Here is a 15359-nt window from a genome sequence, read left to right on the forward strand (position 1 = left end):
CTTCCCTTTAAACTCTGTTCTAGTTGTAGCCTTCACAGCCTCCTGCAGCAAGGAGTTCCACAGGTTGACTCTTTGCTTTGTGAAGAACTTTCTGTTACTAGTTTGAAGCCTGCTACCCATTCCTTTCCTTTGGTGTCCTCTAGTCCTTCTTTATGGGAACTAATGAAGAACTTTTCTGTATGCACCCTCTCCACCCAACTCCTGCTTTTAGAGACCTCTATCCTGTCCCCCCTCCGTCTCCTCTTTTCTAAGCTGAAAAGTCCCAGTCTCTTTAGCCTCTCTTCATATGGGACCTGTTCTCAACCCCTGATCATTTTAGTTGCCCTCCCCTCTCCCAGCCTCTCTCTTCCCCTCTCCCACCTCCTTTTCCCAGTCTCCCCCAGTTTTGTTCAATAAAGACAGATTCCATTTTTGAACACAATTGTCCTTTATTTTGTACATCAAGAAAAGGGGCTAGGGAAGGGTAAGTGGAAGGAGGTGAGGGAGGAATGGGGTACGCACCCCCCATGGGGAGGACTGGGCTGGCTCTGCGGGCTTCTGGGTGTGGAAGCTCTCCTGCAGCCCCCCAATTACCGCCTCTCCCCAGATGTCAGCCTGCGGCAAGTGCAGCCGGGCTGATGGCCGAGTGGTGTGATGTGCCCAGTGTGGGTACACTCCAAGCCAGGACTGCTTTGCAAGCAGGGCACCCCTGAGAACTGTCTGTCCGGGGTAGGGGTCAGGACCCTTTAAGTGCAGTCCTCGGTTAGCCTGAGACAGCATCTCCACGCTCTAAGTCCTCCTCTGATGCCCTGCCGGCACTGCTTCCGGCCATCCTTAAGCCCGGTTCAGGGTCCACTTAACGTGGACATGCTAGTTCGAATTAGCAAAACGCTAATTCGAACTAGTTTTTAGTTCTAGACGTGTTAGTTCGAATTAGCGCTGTAGTGTAGACGTACCCTTGATTAGGCCATGTAGCTAATGGTCCATTTATCTGGACAGCTGCCACTACTTCTCTCTTCATCCCTCTGCTTGTGTTTACAGTTTAAATAAAATAGGAAATAATTTAGAACTTCTGTTCGCAATCTTTTAGTAGTCTTTGTGCACTGGGCAAGGACAGAATTTTTATTTTATACATAATTTGTAACTTGCTGCAGCTATTCCACAATGTCAGTCTACATCCTGTGCCCTAAAGACATATGGCTGGATTCTGAGACGCTGCAAATCAGCATGAGACCATTGAAGTGACCAGAGCTGCGCTGATGTACTGCAGCTAATGATATGGCCACAAGTCATTGTTTTTTCCCATATTCTTAAGGGCTGCTGCACAGACTCAATGAATGCTGATTCCACTCCACTCTACAGTGCCAAACTACCTGAGCTATTAGATACAAACATACAGCTGTGCCAATGCTAACCTCATCTAGAAAATGAATTCTTTTCATAAGATGTCTGTATTCTGTACCTCACTGAGCGCTTGTCTCCCCACTCTGCTCCTGCAGAAGGACAATCTCATAATAAGGCTCTGTTTCTATTCACGTCAGATCTAATGGGAAAAGAAAGAGAAAAAATTAGAAAGTTAGCTACCATTTCTGTGACTCCTTCTTTGAGAAATACCTTTTCAAAGTGATATGTGCCTGCTTTATTGGCTTGACTTTCAACGACTTCTCTGGGGCAGCACAAGTTTTAGTCTCATAGGCTACATCTACATAGCAGAGCTCACTCTCTGGATCATCACCTTATCATGATGAGTGGGCTTACATGTTCCAATAAATCTGAGAGCAATGCCGTAGGGAATCTGGTACTCCCAGTAGGGTCACCCATGGTGGCAAGGTCAAGGGGGAGGTACCAGACAAAGAACGATCCTAAAAGTCCTCAATGGCAGAACAGGAAGAAGATAGCAAGGGTCATGCTACAATGGCTGTGAAGGTGGATGAAGGCTGCAGCTGACAGGAGACTCCCAATCATCATGGATTCCATGCCATTGGACGTGGGTCTTCTATCTGTCAAGGACCGTGTGGTGGCTGCAGTGCAACAGTCTCCCCACATTAAAAGAAGTCATACACAAGCATCTTCCTATGCACACTACTCTCCTAAGCTTAAGCCTTACAGCAACTGGTGAATGGAGATGATAGCAGGATTGTGAAATCCAGAAGCTTTTAGTCATGGACCAGCATGTAGGTGGTGGATGTGTGTATCAATCATTCTGTTTTAAGAACCAAGGTGGTAGAACGGTCCGGCAGCTGCATCCATGACTGAGCAGCCCTATTAAGGATCCACTCTGCTCACCCCATATGGGGTGGGGGCTAGAAAAGGTGCCCTAAACACAGTCCACCTCAGCCCTCCTGACTGGATAACCGCGTTTAGTGGGTTCAAAATCAAATGTTAAATTTTTGAACATGTTGAAGGCAAATATGAAAAAGTGCGGCATCGGTGTCAACACTTGGTAGAACTTTGCCCAGGACCATCCCCAGTGGAAAGCGGTAATCCATGAGGGGGTGGCACAATTTGAGAAGTCCCGCTGCAGTGCAGAGGACAGTCAGAGAAGGAAAAGAGCAGCAAAAACTGCCCCACATCCTTCCAATAGCCACCATCACCTGCCCCTTCTGCAATAAAACCTGTGGCTCCAGAATCAGGCTGGTCAGCCATCAACGGATCCTCAAATAGGAGGGTGACAGGAAGATGTCCTACTCATTATCAAGTGACCACCAGGAAGATACAATGGAGCTATTTCAGGATACTTCTGGTATCCCGAAATGGCTATTCCACATCTTTAAATGAGCCCATTATTCCAAAATATACTTTTGCAGTTTTGCAGTAACAATTAATTAAACCCACAAAATTTATATGCAGAAGGGAACCACTGGATTATCTAGTCTGACTTGGATAGGACAGGCCAGAAACACCACCCAGCTCCCACAAACTCCACCCAAAGAGATAAAATTAGACCAAAGTATTACAGACCACAGGAGACTACATTTGTTTGTGCCACAGGCAGTGAATAAAAGGAATTGAAATTTGCAAGGGTTTGAGGTTCCTGCCATGGCAGGGAAATGAGCTGGTCAATTAATTAAGCCCCCTTTCCCAACCACACTATCACCCTCTGACCCAATCACTGTGCCATTATAATAGTTTCTGGAGTCTGAAGCTGTTGATGTCATTTGAGTTCATGAAATAGTGAGAACATGTCCTGATGCTCTTTGAAGCTATTGTTGTAGACTCTCCACTGAAAGAGAATAGCCATTATCAGCTGCCCCTGGAATATTGTGCTGTGTGTTACTGCTAGGTGCCAGTGGGGGGCATTGGAGACCAAAGGTAAAATTAAGGCTTTGTTAAATGGTATAATTCCCATTGACTCCAGGATTTCACTACCACTGCATCCACAATCTGAGTGCATGGGTGTGTATGTAGAGGACCTTGTCAGCCCACTCATGCCAGTCTTCTGGTGCTTCTGGCAGCGATGAATATTTGAGAATTGGCAGAGTCTACTGGGGTCTAGTCCCCTGTTCCTTTGTGAGTGCTCAGAAGTCCTCATAGTTTCATATCAAGTAGAATGCTTTGGGTATAACATTCAATATGTGCCTCCTCCTATCACGTCCCACAGCTCCTATGAACTCTCAAACTCCAAAAGGGGGATGTAGGCTCTGCACAGCGTTATCCTTGCACTTATCTCCTGGGATTGCCAGCTGTCCTTCCCTTGTTTCCTTGCTCTCTGCTCACCCCTGCTGGACAGCAGACAGTAAAATAGCACTACTGTAGAGTGGGAGAGGTGGTGGTAGCTAGCACTAGCTGTTACAGTACGTATGGGCAGATCAGAGGAAAAGAACTGGATAGCAGGAAAGGGAAGTGAAACTGAAAAGGGGACCCCAATTAGGGGTATGTCTATACTACAGGTAAAAGTCGAATTAAAATACACAATTTCAGCTACATTCATCGTGTAGCCAAAGTCGAAGTAGCTTAACTCAGCTTTTGGCACTGTCCACACTGCAGGAAGTCTTACACCTCATGAAAGCAGGGTTATCAGCATCGACTGGAGAGCCCCTCTCACTTTGAATTTGCAGTCTTAACTAGACCACTAATTCAAACCCTGGGTGATTAACAGTGGCAGCTTTGAACTTCCTCTGTAGTGTAGAAGTACCCTTAGTGGAAAGCATTGATACCACCATTGTTCCCAAAAGGCATTTCTGTCCTTGTCATTGTCACTGAGGGAGCCCATCACGACTTGTCAGCTTAGTTCTCCCTCCTCCCCTTCCCCACTTCCAATTCATTTAAGGGCCTGCACTGCAGCAAGAAATAATGTTTTGTAAATCTTGTTTTGTAAAACAAGAACAAGGTTTTTAAAGTATACTGAGCAGAGCATTGCAGATCAGAAATACTTTGCTAAAAGCAGTGGGACCTCTTCCTCACTAAGAATGCTTCTTAAACAAAATGAAAACAACAGAAATATGGATTAACTTGTTAATGGGAAATTTCCCCTCTGACTAGATGCTTTTTACCTTTATTCTTCTAAAAGGGTATGTCTACACTAGAAAGTTAGTTCGAACTAACGGACGTTAGTTCGAACTAACTTTCCTATGCGCTACACTAGCGCTCCGTTAGTTCGAACTTAATTTGAACTAACGGAGCGCTTAGTTCGAACTAGGTAAACCTCATTTTACGAGGACTAACGCCTAGTTCGAACTAGCTAGTTCGAACTAAGGGCTGTGTAGCCCTTTAGTTCGAACTAGTGGGAGGCTAAGGCTTCCCAGGTTTCCCTGGTGGCCACTCTGGCCAACACCAGGGAAACTCTATTGCCCCCCTCCCGGCCCCGGAGCCCTTAAAGGGCCACGGGCTGGCTACTCACTTTGTGCCAGTTGCAAGGCTGCCAGCACCCGTGCCTGCACAGCCTGCACCTGCCACACCATGAGCCAGCCATCCGAGGGCTCCCAGCCCTCCACTGCTCCCCACGACCAGCCTGGCGGCTCCCGGGAGCCTGCCCGGGGGCGCACAAGGCGGGCGCCCGCCTGGTCAAGTGCGGAGATCGTGGACCTCATCGAGGTTTGGGGGGAAGCCTCAAATGTCCACGATCTCCGCACTAGCCACCGGAACGCGGCCGTCTATGGACGCATGGCTGCCAGCCTGGCCGCCAGGGGCCACCAGCGCAGCCGGGAGCAGGTGCGCTGCAAGATTAAAGACTTGCGGCAGTCCTACTCCCGGGCCTGCCTGCCAGGGGCTGACCCGGAGGCCTGCCCCCACTTCCATGCCCTGGACCGCCTCCTGGGGGCTCATGCCGTCCCTGCCCCCCGGGACGTGATTGACCCCGGGGCAGAGGGACCGCTCCTGGACACCGAGGAGGAGCAAGAGGGCTCTGAGAGCCAGGAGCCTGCTGCCAGCCTTCCCAGGACCCGGGACCCCCGAGGCACCCCACAGAGCCGCTCGCCTGCATCATCAGAGGCCGGGGAGGCGTCCACCTGTGAGTACCCTCGTGTTCCCCTTATGTGTACGGGGGGCTGGGGCGAGAGGGAGCCCCGGGACCGTGCGCCTGGGCCTTGCCCACCACGGAGCAGCAGCTGGGGATCCTGCAGGGGCCCTGGCCTTGCAGAGGGGAGCTGGGTTTCACACACCTGGGCCCCTGGGGTAATTGACCGCTGGTCTTCTTGCACCACAGCTGCAGCACCGGGGACTGCAGGGCGCACCACACCGCCTGCAGCAGCCGCCCGCGCCCGGGCAAGCAGGACAGCCAGGAACCAGGAGGACTACCAGAGGCGGCATCTCCGGTTCCTGGACCGACAGCTCCGTCTCCAGGACCACTGGGTCCAGGAGGACCTCAGGCTGCGCCAGAGGAGTCTGGAGGCCCTGGAGGAGCAGGGCCGTGCCCTGCGAGGCCACCTCCAGAGCCTGCTAGACCGCTTTCCATTTCCTCCTCCCCCTGCTCCCCCTCTTGCTCCCCCTCTTGCTCCTCCTGCTCCCCCTCTTGCTCCTCCTGCTCCCCCTCTTGCTCCTCTTGCTCCCCCTCTTGCTCCCCCTCTTGCTCCTCCTGCTCCCCCTCTTGCTCCCCCTCTTGCTCCCCCTGCTCCCCCTCTTGCTCCTCCTGCTCCCCCTCTTGCTCCTCCTGCTCCTCCTGCTCCTCCTGCTTCCGCTCCTGCTTCCTCCACACCCCCTGTCCTCTCTGCCCCCCCTCCACAACCATTCCCCACCGACGCCCCCGGACCCGCAGTGTGGCGAGACGGGAGAGGCACCCAGACTCCCACCCCTGAGCTTTCCTTTCCCTTCCTCCCTTCCCTCCCCTCCCCTTCCAGCTCCCTCGTCCCAGGTTTCCCCCTCCCTTCTCCCACCTTCATTCCTCCCTCCCCCACCCCAGTTCTGTGAAATAAACAGACGTTTTTGTTGGAAAAACAGGTGTCTTTATTTGACAGTAGGTAGGGAGGGGAAAGGGGAAGGGGGGGGTAGGGTGGAAGAAGGCCCCGGTGGGGCATGCAGGGAGAGGTCAGTCCTCCTCCTCCTCCACCTGGAAGCTCTCCCGCAGGGCTTCCCGGATCCGGATGGCCCCCCGCTGGGCTTCCCGGACGGCGGCGGTGCGGGGCTGACCGTAGTGTCCAGCCATGCGGTCAGCCTCAGCCATCCAGGCTGGCAAGAAAGCCTCCCCCTTCCGCTCACACAAATTGTGGAGCACACAACATGCCGCCACCACGGGAGGGATGTTGTGCTCGGCCAGGTCCAGACGGGTGAGGAGGCATCGAAAGCGGGCTTTCAGTCGCCCGAAGGCCCCCTCCACCACGATGCGGGCCCTGCTCAGCCTGTTATTGAAGGCCTGGCGGGAGGGATTGAGGTGTCCCGTGTAGGGCTTCATGAGCCAGGGCTGCAGTGGGTAGGCGGCATCCCCCACCAGGCAGACGGGCATGTCCACGTCCCCGACCCTGATGTGGCGGTCGGGGAAGAAGGTCCCGTCCTGCAGCCGCTGGCACACGGAGGAGTTCCGGTACACCCGGGCGTCGTGTGCTTTGCCGGACCAGCCCACATTTATGTCCGTCAACTGTCCCCGGTGGTCACATACGGCCTGCAGGATGACGGAGAAGTACCCCTTGCGGTTCACGTACCGGGACGCCTGGTGTTCCGGGGCACGGATGGGGATGTGCGTCCCGTCGATGGCCCCCCCGCAGTTGGGGAAGCCGAGGGCGCCGAATCCCCGGATGACGGCATCCGGGTTGGCGAGGCGGACCACCCTGCGGAGCAGCACCCGGTTGATGGCCTTGACCACCTGCGGAGAGAGACACAGCAAAGCGTCAATCAGTGGGGCGCCCGGGTGGCTGGGAGCGTGCGTGCCCTGGCAGTGCCCCGCGCCCCACTCCCGGAAGCAACCCCCCTGGCGGCGTGTAGTACGGCCGGGACAGCCCGACCCCTCCGGTGCGGGGCGCTTTCGCCTCCTTCCGCCCCCCCCTTTGTCCCTGGGGCGGCCCATCCCCTCCTCGCAGCCCCCCTCCCCCCCGGCTCGGTGGCCGACGAGCGCCGTACCTGCATGAGCACTGCTCCGACAGTGGATCTCCCCACGCCGAACTGGTTCCCGACGGATCGGTAGCTGTCCGGCGTGGAGAGCTTCCAGAGGGCGATGGCCACCCGCTTCTGGAGGGGGATGGCGGGCCTCATGCGAGTGTCCCTTCTTTGCAGGGCAGGGGCGAGCCACTCGCAGAGCTCCAGGAAGGTGTCCCTCCTCATCCTAAAGTTCTGGGTCCACTGTCGGTCGTCCCAGCGCTCCAGGACGATGCGGTCCCACCAGTCGCTGCTGGTGTCCAGACGCCAGATGCGGCGGGGCACGCCGGTGCCGGGGCGCCGCCGCGGCTCCTCCACGGCCCCCAGGGCGGCCAGGCGGAGAGGCAGGGGGCTGACGTTCCCCAGGTGGTGCCAGGCAGCCTCGAGCCATTGCTGGCAGGCTTGCAGCAGCAAGTCCAGAACGTGCACCAGAAGGTGCAGGGCGAGCCGTGGCTCCATGTTGCCACCTGCGGCGGCCCCCCCGAAGGGAAGCACCGACACAGACGGGCACAGAGACCGACGCTTTGCTGTCCCTCGGCGAGGTTGGCAAGCAAGCAGGAAAAGCTGAGAACCGGCTGTCCAGGGGGGGTCCCTTTAAGCACGAGCCTCAGATAGCCTCAGACAGCAGCCACACAAAGCAACTGCTGACCTGATGCCCTGCCAGAACCGGTTTCAGCTGCCCTTAAATGCCCCCCTGCGTCCAATCAGTGTGGACGCGCTAGTTCGAACTAGCAAAACGCTAGTTCGAACTAGTTTTTAGTTCTAGATGCGCTAGTTCGAACTAGCTTAGTTCGAATTAACTAATTCGAACTAAGTTAGTTCGAACTAGCGCTGTAGTGTAGACGTACCCAAAGAGACTCAGAAACTCTGGGCTCTTGAGGAGTTGGGAAGCTAAACCAAAGTTAAAAATCATTATAATGGAAACTCGAATGATAACTGCTGGACAGGAAAGGAAACACAGAGGAAAGAAGATTAAAGACATACTTGACATTTGCATTACACAGTCACATACTGATTAGAATAATTTACCATCTTCTAACCTACATGGTTAATTTTTCACATGGTACTCAGAGAGAAGGGTCTTGCCTTCATATGTGTCCTAAAGAGAAGTTCCTCCATACTGACATACTCACACTGAAACTTAACACTGGGATCTTCTAGCTCTTTGCAAAAAGTGGATTAAGCACTTGCAGAAAGTCTGAGAGAAAGAGAAATCATTATTACACCTATTTATAGCTAGCTAAACTGAAGCACAGAAAGGCTGTATGATCTGTGATTCTTTGCTAGTGGCAGAGCTGGGACTATACCTTAGAAATTGTGAAGCCCTGTCTCTTGGCTCACCCACTCAGCATAACCCTTCTCTATATTCCGTGCCAAGTCTTTCTTTCTCACACCAAACAGGTTGTAGAGAGGTAATGGAAAGCATCTATACTGTAGCCTTTTTATGCAAAAACATATGCAAATGAGGCTAAGCATGGAATATCGCCATGGCTCATTTGCATAATTAATGAGCACCCGTTTTTGCACAAAAGACTTTTGTGCAAAAAGGAGCCATCTTCACTCCTTGCGCATTTTTTCCGGAAGAACGGCTCTTGCATAAGAGGGGGGTTTTGCACAAAAAGGAGCTGTGCAGATGTCTCCTTTTTGCGCAAAAGTCTCTTGTGCAAAAACGGGCACTCATTAATTATGCAAATGAGGCATGGCAATATTCCGCACAGCCTCATTTGCATATGTTTTTGCGCAAAAAGGTTACAGTATAGACATAGCCCTTGTGTGTTCAGCTCTGGTGATTGCCTACTACATGAGAACACAACAAATAGATTGGGAGGAGGATTCATGAGAGAAAAGCACATTCACAACACAATTGGAAGATTTATTTTCTCCTGCTTTCCCTTTATAATTCCTCTTTAAAGTCTCTAAATCCTTACAATCCCCACTTCCTTTATACTAGAACAATGAGACCTGCTGAGAGCTGTTCATATACAATTTGGTGCAACCCTGGGCATTTTTCTAGAGGACATTTTTTAATAGTGTACTAACATCGAAGATAGATCTTTCAGAACTGGGAGCAAAAAATGGGAGCATGTCACCAATGTAGTTGCAAAAATATTTTGTCATAGCAATAAGTGAATTAGAAATTGGATTAGAAGGAAGGATGGTTCAATTGTTTTAGGATACTAGAGGCAAGAGACCCATGTTTCAATGTCTTTGCTCCATTCCATTCTTCCTGAATGACCTTGGTTAAGGTACTTAGTCTCTGTGCCTCACTTTCCAGTGAAAAAATGAAGATAATCACACTTTCCTATCTCACAGGGGTGTTATGAGGATAAAATATGAAATCCTGGGAGGTGATCAGATAAGGTGGTAATGGAGGAGGCCTATAATAGAGGAGGTATATAGAATGGTATATTTCTCCCATCCAGTGTCTCTGTTATGAAAGATGAATGGAATGCTCCATCTTTCAGCACTAGATAAACAGTGATAATGAGACATAAGTTAAGGTAAGTCATATGCTGTCAATTGTGTGAAGCACTGTAAAAAGTGAGGATGGGAGACCAAAGAAAATAGCTAACCTGGAAAAAAAAAAGTCTATCAAAACTAAGAATACAGCTCAGCAAGGCCCTGTGATGAGCTTAGCTGTTAGCAATTGCATAAGAGCCAAGCAAAGAAATATGAAAGTGAACAAAAATGCTTCTGTTCATAACAAACACTTGGACACCAGATTAATTCTGTGTTTCAGTTCATCACTCAGTTAGAAAAGTAAGCAGTCCAAGATGTGTGTGAGGTGCTGCAAATGGAAAATGCAAGCCCTTGCAATTCATAGGCAAACTGTCAGTGTGATAAATGTTGTATCCATCCTGTTTAACAGTAACATGCTGGAGCTTCTGGTCAGGTGGATCTATACTGTTTATGTACATTGCCAAATAAAATTGTTCCCTTCCAATGGGTAGTCAGTCTCTGCTTTCCTGCCACTTCACCTGTTTCTGTATCCCTATACCTCAGGCTCTCAGCCCCATAGTGTAGTTTGAGGTTATACTGAAAAAGAAACATGCTTTCAGCAGTAACTGGAGAACTCTCTACCTCAAAGTTCCTGGGTGTGTCTAGACTGGCAAGATTTTTCACAAAAGCGGCCGCTTTTGCGCAAAAACTTGCCAGCTATCTACATTGGCCGCTTGAATGTGCGCAAGAGCACTGATGTTCTAATGTAAGAATTCAGTGCTTCTTGCGCAAATACTTTCACACTCCCGCTCAGGGATAAGCCCTCTTGTGCAAGAATACTTGCGCAGGAGGCCCAGTGTAGATAGGCACCTTAATTTTTTGCACAAGAAAGCCCGATGGCTAAAATGGCCATCGGAGCTTTCGTGCACAAAAGCGCGTCTATACTGGGCACGGAAGCTTTTGCGCAAAAGCATTTTTTGTGCAAGAGCATCCATGCCAATCTAGACGCTCTTTTGCGGAAATACTTTTATTGGAAAAACTTTTCCAAACATCCTTGTCCTTTCTGGGAGCTGTGGAGGTTCAGGAACTCTATAATAATACTAAATCTCCCTTTCTGTAATACAGCACAAATAAAACTTTCAAAACCAAAGTATATACACAGAAGAGTTTTTAAAAAAACCCTTCCAATACCTTATAATTATTGACACTACTAACACTTTAAAAATTTTATTTCATTAGTCTTGAGCACTATTGTGAACTTTCAGGCCTTTCAGAGGGCTGATGAATCTTCTGGAGCATGTACTTGCTTCTGTTGATTTTGTGCCTGGAGTTTGCTGTGGAGGGAGCTCACTTCTTGACATAGGACTGGCATATTTCTTTGTTTTGTTGGGAAATATTGAAGATGGGTCTGATTCCAGAAGGACTTCACTAGAGGCCTCTCTGCTAAGTAGGATCTGGGAGTTTCTGCCAGGTTCTGAACAGTTCCAAACTTTGATCATAGGTCTTAGGTCAGATAATGGTTTTGTTCTGTGCAAACACAGAAGCTTAGTTGCTGCTTACTTTTCTCATTGATCTTATGAATTAGCTAAATTGTAGAAAAAGATTGCTGTGTGTTCTTCTGTAGTTGAAATATGATTCAGGCATACCAATATATGGTCAATTTATTTTTTCACAGAAATAATCTATTTTGCCCTATGTTACTCTTTTTGAGAGTCAGTTATCTGTTACTAATTTCTGCCTTCCTAATTGTACAGACTGTAGTTTTGTGGGAAATCACTCCAGTCATGCTGAAGCAGTTGGCGCATAAGTACAAATATTTCACCCATCAGGATAGTGTAAGAAGCTATTTATAACATGATTCATGTTGCTGTAGCCTGATCAGTTATTGCTCTTACTCATTGGGCTGCAAAATGCATTTGTCCCAGATGGCAGGTTCTTTTTTCAGGCAGCTACTTAGAGTTAATTGAGAAGATAAAATCTGGTGAAATACACAAACAACATTTATGAACTTTTTGAGTTTATACAGACAAATGCAACTGAAATTACTGAAAATCAGTAAACTTTATGGAAACCACTGGAAACAACGACAGAAGGCAAAGTTAGTGAAAGCTATCTAAAAGGAGGTCCTCATTCAATTTATACTGTCTTGGTGATACAATGAATCTAAGAAAAAAGAACTAAACTAAACATTTTATATCCTAACTTTATGTAACCCTCCAGCTATATAGCCATCTTTGATCAATTTCCATGACCTTAACTAGATTAAACACACCACCAATTGCCATTTATGTCATTCCAGTTTTCCATAGCTACACTTTAAATACTGAATATTGCTAAACTGCATCACACATTTTTTAATAATCCCTATATGATGTTGTGATCAAACTACCTAGTTGTTGCCTAGCAACCAAATTCCTTAGTGTCCAAAACTCCCTTCTTACAGAAATCTAAGGTGTACAATACTTTCTGTATTGCTCAAATACTTTCTTGCTTTGTTTTCAAATACTTTCTGTAATTACTTGATTTTGTCTCAAAATGAAAGTGTAGGATTTGTGACCTGGGGCTATCTTCTTGGGCCTACCAGCTTTTAGCTTAATAACTTACTTATGTAATCTGTGCAAGTTGCTATTACAGATTTCGTAACTTCCATAAAATATGCTTAACAAAGGAACTATATAAACCCTCCAAGATCAGTTCTGGGGTCAGTAATCAATATAATAATTCACTGGTTCAAATTTCAGTGAAAACATGAACTAATTATTTTCCCAGATCCTTATTAGATAGGAAGATGGGCACTTTTGTCCCTAGCATACAGGGAAACTGAAGCAGAAAAGTTATATACTTCAGGATATTCTGAGAACATGTATTTCTATGAACCTGAATTTCAACTTCTCTTTTACTCACCACATAACTTTAAATTATGTGCAGTCTTCCCCATCTCTTTGTTTTGCATGTGTGTATGTCAGATGGAAAAATTTGGCCACCTACATGCATGCAGCTTTGGACGGAGACATGGTTTCATAGAAGCAGTCTCCTAAAATATAGGACTACATTATTAATTAGGAAATTTAGTGCCTATTTAAGGGGTGGGGAATAATTTTTGATGGGCCCACTCCAAAATTTTGGTAGGTGTTCAAAGGCCACACTTTTCCATTAAAAGATCTAGGATGAAGGTTGCAGGAGGAATAACAAGTCATTTGAAATAGGGCTTTATTTCGAATGCCCATTTCACTGCCTCGTGTAGACGCGGGCAGTGATTCTGGGCTTGTAAATTTCAAAAATGGTGCCCGGCCGGGAAGATGCAAATCAAGCGTGGGATATTAAAATTCTGGGCTTGATTTGCAATTCTGAATGCCTACATTTGCAGCCCTATTCCGAAATAGGCTGCAAGTGTAGACATATCCTTTGATAATAAAAATGATCAAGAAGAGCTCTTCAATCACATCAAATTCAGAGCAAATAAATAATTTAATTCACTTTGTCACAAAAATATTTATAATCTGAGCATGATTTAGACTTGAGAGTCTAGAAAAAAGAAACAGCAAAGAACATGCCAATAAATGAGACAAATTAAAATACTAAAACTTTTATGGAAGAAGGGTAAACAATCAAGCTAATTAATGTATAAGTCATACATAGTATGAAAAGGGTCAGACATGCACTAGACTTGTGTATGACTGTAACATATCTCTCCAGAACAGGATCCCTGAGAAGACTTGAATAATACTTTGATTAACTTCATTGCATAAGAATAACGAGAAAATTTAATCCTTCCTTGCAACTGTTTTTCAGTCTACAGATTAGGCACAAGAACAGTAGATAGATAACTATTGTATAAATTTCAGCTAGCATGTTTTCTAAAATGTATAAACTGCATTATTCATACATTAAGCTTCAATTCATGCACATTTTGGAAACTGAAATATATTATAAATAAAGAAAAAGATTCAGAGGAAGTTGGATATCCTAAATTTTCTTTTACTATAATAGTGTTGCAAAACAGTCCAACACTATAATTCTAATCCATCACATTTCTTGTATATAAAGATTATATTGTAGTGAACTTTCTCTGACAAGCTCATCTAGTGGCTTTAATTGAACAACTTTATGAATTTTGCCAATTCCAGATACATCCAAAGTCACTTGTTAGGGTCAGACCCTCTTACCCTTGCCACCCCTATACTCATACCCTTCACACTTCTGCAATGCATTGGTACTTGTACAAAGTATGCCTTGTGAGACATAAAGTGAAAGCTAATAACATGTTGGTTATTAATATCATTGTAAAATGCACGTGTTAGTCTTAAGTTAGCCTAGCTTATATAAAAGTGATAAACAGGACTGTCAATTTACATATTAGAAGTAAACAAAGTTATTGTCATAAACTACTCGGTGTCATCCTGTTCCTGAATTTGAGAGATGGAGAATTAACATGCCTCCTGCACTCTAGAAAAATGCAGCAGACTGACTCTTCAGGAGGCCTTCCTTACTTGTAAGATAAAAGTATTCCTTTGGAGATATAAGAAACTCACAGGCTACATCTAGACTGGCATGATTTTCCACAAATGCTTTTAATGGAAAAGTTTTCTGTTAAAAGCATTTGCGGAAAGTGCATCTAGATTGGCACTGGCACTTTTCCGCAAAAGCACTTTTTGCGGAAAAGCGTCCGTGCCAATGTAGACACGCTTTTGCACAAAAAAGCCCTGATCGCCATTTTTGCTATCGGGACTTTTTTGCACAAAACAAATCTGAGCTGTCTACACTGGCCCTTTTGCGCAAAAGCTTTGCACAAAAGGACTTTTGCCCGAACAGGAGCAGCATAGTATTTCCGCGAGAAGCACTGATTTCAGACAGTAGGAAGTCAGTGTTCTTGCGGAAATTCAAGTGGCCAATGTAGCAGTGCAGCTGCTTTTGTGGAAAAACTTGCCAGTGTAGACTCAGCCACAGGGTACATCTACACAGCATGTTTATTTCAAAATAAGATATTTCAGATTTTTTTTCTGAAATAACTTATTTCGAAATAGCACATCTACACTACAGGGAAGCCTTAAAATTAACCCAAGGCAGGCTTCCCTAATGCAGACATGCTACCTCGATTTAGAGCCCAAAGAGGCATTGTGGAGTAATTACTTTAAATGGGCCTGGGGAGGAGCTATTTCAAAATAGCAACAGTGGAGCAGCCAAACAACTGCTATTCCAAAATAGCTATTTCGGAATAGGCCTTATTCTTCATGGGAAGAGGTTTACAGTTTTTGAAATAAGCTGTAAGGTATTTCAAATTTATTTCAAAATAATGGAATTGTTGTGTAGATGTACCCACAGAGACTGCATCTTTATCCTCCTCTGAAACAAGGGCTAAGAAACTAAGGGTATGTCTACAGCACTAATTCAAACTAACTTAATTTGAATTAGTTAATTCAAACTAAGATAATTTGAAC

The 15359-nt window shown here is 46.9% G+C and overlaps 1 protein-coding gene and 1 long non-coding RNA gene across 3 annotated transcripts in view; one reads left to right on the plus strand and one right to left on the minus strand.

The window, feature by feature from the left end:
- LOC142830606 (uncharacterized) overlaps nucleotides 1-15359 on the minus strand; it is a 127798-nt gene that overhangs the window by 47179 nt on the left and 65260 nt on the right. The gene's annotated exons all lie outside the window — the stretch shown is intronic.
- LOC142830605 (uncharacterized) lies at nucleotides 4603-6417 on the plus strand. Its single transcript, XM_075936744.1, has 2 exons — nucleotides 4603-5428; nucleotides 5624-6417. Exons 1-2 carry the CDS (start codon nucleotides 4879-4881, stop codon nucleotides 6322-6324), a joined length of 1251 nt encoding a protein of 416 aa, XP_075792859.1. The 5' UTR covers nucleotides 4603-4878; the 3' UTR covers nucleotides 6325-6417.

This window comes from Pelodiscus sinensis, chromosome 9 (genome assembly GCF_049634645.1).
Source record: "Pelodiscus sinensis isolate JC-2024 chromosome 9, ASM4963464v1, whole genome shotgun sequence".
NCBI classification, from domain to species: domain Eukaryota; kingdom Metazoa; phylum Chordata; order Testudines; family Trionychidae; genus Pelodiscus; species Pelodiscus sinensis.

Coding starts and splice junctions, on each gene's coding strand:
- LOC142830605 (XM_075936744.1), top strand. CDS start 4,879: ATGAGCCAGCCATCCGAGGGCTCCCAGCCCTCCACTGCTCCCCACGAC. Junction 5,429..5,623: donor GGCCGGGGAGGCGTCCACCT/GTGAGTACCCTC, acceptor CTTGCACCACAG/CTGCAGCACCGGGGACTGCA.